At 63.7% G+C, this 6,569-nt stretch overlaps 1 gene segment (V, D, J or C); it reads left to right on the forward strand.

The window, feature by feature from the left end:
- The first annotated feature begins 951 nt into the window (after window positions 1-951).
- Window positions 952-5,588, forward strand: LOC101392808 (immunoglobulin heavy constant epsilon-like). The segment is given in 7 exon segments: window positions 952-955; window positions 1,410-1,700; window positions 1,876-2,199; window positions 2,289-2,609; window positions 2,682-3,014; window positions 5,259-5,392; window positions 5,505-5,588. Coding segments are annotated over 7 exon segments (1,491 nt in total).
- The last annotated feature ends 981 nt before the right edge of the window (window positions 5,589-6,569 follow it).

A 6,569-nucleotide genomic window follows, 5' to 3' on the forward strand; every position in this document is an offset into this window, starting at 1 on the left:
TGTTGAGCTGAGCTGAATTGGGCTGAGCTGGGCTGCAATGGGCTGAGCTGAATTGGGTTGAGCTGGGCTGCGCTGAGCTGGGCTGGGCTGAGCTGAGCAGAGCTGGCCTGGGCTGAGCTGAGTTGAATTGGGCCGGGCCGGGCTGAGCCGAGCTGGGCTGGGCCAAGCTGAGCCGAGCTGGGCTGGGCTGGGCTGGGCTGGGCTGGGCTGGGCTGGGCTGCACTGGGCTGGGCTGAATTGGGCTGAGCTGGGCTGGGATGAGCTGAGCTGAGCTGAATTGGGGCAGGCCAGGCCGTGCTGAGCTGAATTGGGCTGGGCTGGGCTGGGCTGAGCTGAATTGGGCTGAGCTGGGCTGGGCTGAGCTGGGCTGGGCTGAGCTGGGCTGTCTTGTGCTGAGCTGGCGTGGAATGGACAGAGCTGGTTAGGCTGGGCTGGGCTGGACTTGTGGAGCTGGTTTGTCTCACTGGCCTCTGCCATGCTGACACAAGGTCGTCTGGACTATGCTCAGCTGGATTAGATGGGCAGAGTGGGGCAGGATGGACAGAGCTGAGCTGGGAAGCAGGCCAGGATGGGGTCTGAGGCTCCAAGGCCAGGGGAGGTGCAGGTGGCTATGTAAACCAGAGTAGCCTGTTGGGGAGGGACTGTGATGGGTTCTGTGGGGTCTTCATCTTCCATCCATGGGGCCTGTGGTCGGGCTCCCCAGGAGGCAAGCAGGGAGGTTAGAGAACCAAGGAGGCCTGGCTGGTCAGGCAAGGGGTAGGGTGAAGGGATAGCCATGGCGGAGCCCTCAGGGGACTGAGGAGCTGAGCCACGGCCGCAGGGAGCAGGGGCCTGGTGGGTGGCAGGTGGACCTGCCCATGACAAGGCCCATAGGGCTTTGGGCTGAGGGAGGGACACACTAGTGATTCAGGGGGGTAAGGGCCTCTGGATCCCCGGGCCTTAATGAGGTCTATGGGTGAGGGCAGAAGGAACAGTTTGACAGTTCCTGGGGGTCTCAGGGTCCCGCTCCCCACTGGAGGTCTATGGGTGGGGGCAGAGGGGCAGCCTGGTGAGTCCTGGGGGGCTTTCTGGGTCCCCAGGCACCAATGGGCAGCCATGGGCTCTGATCCTCAGCCTCAGGGAATGGGCTGGCACATCTACTCCTCAAGAACCCCACATTCAGGCACTCAGGGCCAAGGGCGGGGAGTCCTGGCTGGGGGTGGTGACAGCAACTGTTCCTGGTGGGAGCAGGGGTTCATCGGAGGGCATCTCTGCCGGAATCAAGGGATGAAGAAAGAGTCCAAAATAAGCCATCTGTCCCCTGAGGCTGGAGCAGGGGCCCCAGACCCCCTGGGCCCCAGAAGCAGTTGGCCTGGCACACGACGGTCAATGGCCCCAAGGTCAGTGCTGACTCTCCTCCGTCCTCGCAGTCTCCAGACAGACGCCATCCGTCTTCCCTTTGGCCGCCTGCTGCAAAGACACTGTCACCGCCTCCGTGACAGTGGGCTGCCTGGTCACGGGCTACTTCCCAGAGCTGCTGACCGTGACCTGGGACACAGGGTCCCTGAACCAGAGAACCGTGACCTTCCCTGCCATCCTCGACCCAACTTCTGGCCTCTACACCACCACCAGCCAGGTGACCGCCTCAGGCGAGTGGGCCAAGCAGAAGTTCACCTGCAGCGTGGCACACTCGGAGACCCTCATCAAAAACAGCGTCACCGGTGAGCCACGACGGCCGCGCCCGCCACACAGGGGGCGCTGTCAGAGGAGGAAGGGCCGGCTTGGTGGGAGGGGTAGGGGGGCTCAAATGATACCGCTGCTGGTGATGCCCTGGGCTGGGACGTGGGGGCCCGGGCTCAGGGAGGCCAACACTGTGCCTGCCACCCTCACCCCCAGGGTGCACCGTGGCCTACACCTCACCCACTGTGAAGCTGTTCCACTCCTCCTGCGACCCCCGCGGCGACTCCCACACCAGGATCCAGCTCCTGTGCCTCATCTCCAACTACACCCCTGGTCACATCAACGTCACTTGGCTGGTGGACGGGCAGGAGAACAAGGACCTGTTCACGCACACTGCCCCCGCCAAGCAGGAGGGCGAGCTGGCCTCCACACGCAGCGAGCTCAACATCACCCAGCGCCAGTGGGAGTCCCAAAAGACCTACACTTGCCAGGTCACCTACCGAGGCATGACCTTTATGGACCAGGCCCGCATGTGCACAGGTACAGCACCCCCCCAACGCCGACACCCAACACTCGGAGGTCAGAGGGGAGGGCAGCACGCGGCCTCACGCAGCCCCCTTCCCAAACAGAGTCTGACCCCCGCGGCGTGAGCGTCTACCTGATCCCCCCTAGCCCACTCGACCTGTACGTCCACAAGTCACCCAAGGTCACCTGCCTGGTGGTAGACCTAGCCAACAAGGAGAAGTTACACATCACCTGGTCCCGGGAGAGCGGGAACCCCGTGCAGAAGGACACAATGGTCGCCAGTGAACAGTTTAACAAGACATTCTCCGCCACATCCACCCTGCCTGTGGACACCACCGACTGGATCGAGGGCGAGACCTACAGGTGCACGGTGACCCACCCAGACCTGCCCAAGCCCATCGTGCACTCCATCCTCAAGGCCTCTGGTGAGCTGCAGGCCAGAGGGAGGTGGGCGGGCCCTTGGGCAGAGCCTGGGCTGACCCCATGCCTGTCCGCAGGCAAGCGTGCTCCCCCCGAGGTCTACGTGTTCCCGCCACCCAAGAAGGAGGAGGAGACCAAGAACAAGGTCACCCTCACCTGCCTGATCCAGAACTTCTTCCCCTCGGACATCTCCGTACAGTGGCTGCGTAACGATGTCCTAATTCAGACAGACCAGCAAGCCACCACCCGGCCCCAGAAGGCCAACGGCCCCAGCCCAGCCTTCTTCGTCTTCAGCCGCCTGGAGGTCAGCTGGGCAGACTGGGAGCTGAAGAATGAATTCACCTGCCGAGTGGTCCACGAGGCGCTGCCTGGCTCTAGGACCCTCGACGTACAAGTGTCCAAAGACCGTGGTAAATGATGCCCTCTGGCCCGCCACCTGCTCTCCCTCCCAGGGCTCCATCCTGCTGGGGTGGAGGTGGGGACCAGCCAGACCTTCTGTCCGTCATTGTCAATAAACACTCCAGTGCCTGCTCAGAGCCCTGGGCGCGCCTGTTTTAGGGGGTGTGCCGGGCTGTGGGCAGGGGCGTCTTGGTGCAGAGGAAAGGACCCCCAGAAGAGGGGACCAGAGGGGCGGGGCAAGGCTGAGGCGTGGCTCCGTGCACGGTCACCATCGTGTCAGTGGGCCCTCCCCACAACCACACTGTGGGTCCTGTCCACTCAAAGGAGTCCTAAGAGCCAGAGGGTGGTCCCAGGGGAAGGACCAGGGGACCTCAGCCCAGCCCACAGCCCCTACCTCTCCTGGAGGCCCTACAGGCCTCGGCCTCCACCCCCAGCCTCCTGATGGCCCCCTAAACACAGACAAGCCCCAAACCCCCAGGTCCAGCTGTCCACACAGGCTCTTTGGGTCGAGAAATGGGCAGAGTCAGACCCCCACAAGCCCAGACACACAGGGACCCCAGGCAGCCGCACCCTTGTCAGCCCCATTTGCCATCACCTCCAGAGCACAGTGGGCCGGGGCAAGCCCCCAACCCACACAGGGGCCAGTGCTGAGCCCATGGCACACCTCCGCCCTCTGACCCCTTCCCCACTCACATGGTCACAGCAGGCTGGGGTCAGCACCCAGTGCCCCTGTCTTGCTGCCTGGCCTCACTCCACCCTGAGTTGGTCCTGGGGAAGGGCCCAGCCCTCAAACACAGGCTCCTGGGAGCCTCACACACGGTCATATCCACTTGTGCCAGTGCTCACACGCTCACACTGCGCCAGCCCCACGCCCACACCAAGTCACACGGTGACTCCACCAGCACCCACACCGCCAACAATGGGCACCCTACACGAGCTGATGTGTCTCGCATGTGCTCTCGTGTGGCCTCCCAGGGCCCTCCCTCTTGCTCAGGCACGCCCAAGCCGTCCCTCGAACCCTGGGTCACACCCGGACCTCTGGATCCAAGGTGGACATGGAGGGGCCTTCCACCCTGGCTGAGAGCCCAGTAAGACCCACATGGCTTCCTTCTGTGGTCCCGGCCTTCCCAGTTCAACCCTTTCTTGTCAGCTGCACCCCATGGACAGACAGATGGACACTGACACAGACACACAGACACACATAGATGGACACACACATGGACACAGATAGACGCACACATGGACACACACCCCCAGGGTATGGGCTTCATCTCGCTTTCCTGCTAAACCACATCTCAGAGCAGGCTGCTGGTCCCACCCCACCCCCACCCAAGCACCAAGCCATGTGCACATGGCCCAGACCCCCCACTCTCATCCTGTATGCACACACACACACTCCCTAGCACACGAGCACCCACTGTATCCACAGGAAAAGCAGGAAAGGGCCAGCCCACACTCTGAAGACACCAGCCCAGAGGCACTGGGGCCCTCCTGTGCTGGGAGGGGAGGGGGCCCAGCCCCAGGGCAGGTGGAGCCGAGAGGCTGCGGGACATCTCCGGGCCAGCGTAGGGCCAGGAGGCAGCTCTGGGCTCCCCCAGGCCTGGGCAAGGTCCACACAGCTGGCCCAGCCCCTCAGGACACCCGCTGTGATGACGTGATGATTTGTGGGGCTGTCCCAGGTCCTATGAGCCAGGCTGCAGAGCTCAGGCCCCTCCTTAGAGCTCCAGGTGGGGCAGCCGTCCGTCGGAGTGTAGCTTGGAGGGGTCCCCAGGCTGGCGAGGGTGGAGATGAGCTGGGATTGGGCTGGGCGGCCTGATGCAGCATCGGGGTTGGGGGCTCCACGGACATGGGGGGTGGGGGACAGAGCCCGAGCTGAGGTCAGGGGCCTGTGGGGCTGAGTGGGGGTGACCGGTAGTCAGGGGAGAAGCCGTAAGAAGTGAAGGGAGAGAAAATAGGGGCCATCTTGGGGGCGGGGTCAGGAGAGGGCAGAAGATGGGCCACTCCCACACAGCCGCCGGCCGACTTGGGGGCTTCAGACCCCCAGCCCTCCAGGACTGGCTGGTGGCTCTGGGTAGCTGCAGAGGAGGCTGGACAGGGAGCTCTGCACTCTGGCCATCAGCGGGGGCTGCGGAGACCAGGGTTTCAGGAATGGGGTGCATGCGGGGCCCTGATTCACTCCACTCTGAGGGCGGCCAGGCCTGCCCCGCCCCCCGCCACAGGCCGAGGCCAGGAGGGCTGACTGCTGGTGCCCACAGAGCTGGACCTGCAGGACCTGTGCGTGGAGGGGGCTGAGAGCGAAGAGCTGGAAGGGCTGTGGACCAGTCTCTTCGTTTTCATCGCGCTCTTTCTGCTCAGCGTCAGCTACAGTGCCACCGTCACCCTCTTCAAGGTGAGAGCACAGACGGGGCTTCCAGGGCCGGGCAGAGGGGCCTGGGAGGCCCAGAGAGAGGGAGATCCCGAGTCCGGGGAACAAAGCCGCCCTCACGCGCACCTCCTCCCAGGTGAAGTGGGTCTTCGCCGCCATCCTGCAGGAGAAGCCCCAGACCGTTCACGACTATACGAACGTCATGCAGCCAGCAGCCTAGGCCTGGAGACCGAAAAATGAGGCCTTGCCTTCTCCCTGTCTCAGCATCCCTGAGGCTGCCTGCTCTGTCCTGGGTGGGAGGAGGGGAGCAGCCACCCCCCAAAGGGGCCAAAGCTGGGGACCCAACAACCAATGCATGGGCATCCGGCAGGTTCCAGCTCAGCCCCAAGGTTCAAGGACCCACAGGACCTGCCAGTCACAGCCCCCACCCCACCCCACTTTGGGACAAGCCCCAGAATAGCATCTGTCCCTTCCACAGAGTGACCTGGGCTGGGCATGGGTGTGATCACCCTGCGCTCCTCCCAGGCTCCTGGCGGCAGAACCTCTCCCATTTGACTGAACAACCCCTGAAACACAATGAGGGCCTGGAGCCCATGGCCCAGCCCACTGCTCAGAGTCTGAGTCCAGCCTGAGGCCTCACTCCCCAGACTTATTCCGACCCTCCCTGCCCCCATGTTCAAGTGCCCAACCCCTTCCCTCTGCCCACCCTTCCTGCTGTCCACCAGAGCCCCACCCCTACAGAACGAGGAGGCAGAGAAGCCCTTCTGGGGAGAGGCCACAGGAGTGCTCGGGGCTTCGTGCAGAGCCCTTGGGGTGGAAGGAGGAGTCCCACAGCAGAAGGAGCTTCCCATGGGGTCCACACAGCAGCCGCCTCAGCCCAACTACCCCCAAAGCCGTCCACCATGGCCCCATCCAACCTCTCACTCCTGGCTTGTCGGTCCTGTTTCCTTCTCACCAGGTTTCTTAGTAAAGTTCCTTTTTACAAACCCACGCCACCTGAGCATGCTTTGGGGGTGGTAACTGTGGTCCCACGGGGGTGGGAGGCAGGGCCCCCAAGAGCGTGGACGGGGGACCAGAAGGGAGGGGTAGGGGGCAGCTCTGGGGCCCTGAGGGCCCAAGTGGCCAGCCAGCTGCTGTCTTAAGAGTCCTTTCAACACCTCCACAGATCCCCAGCTCAGTGCCCATCACACCTGCTCCAGTG

This window comes from Ceratotherium simum, chromosome 24 (assembly GCF_057802395.1).
Source record: "Ceratotherium simum simum isolate JZ-2026a chromosome 24, ASM5780239v1, whole genome shotgun sequence".
NCBI lineage: Eukaryota > Metazoa > Chordata > Mammalia > Perissodactyla > Rhinocerotidae > Ceratotherium > Ceratotherium simum.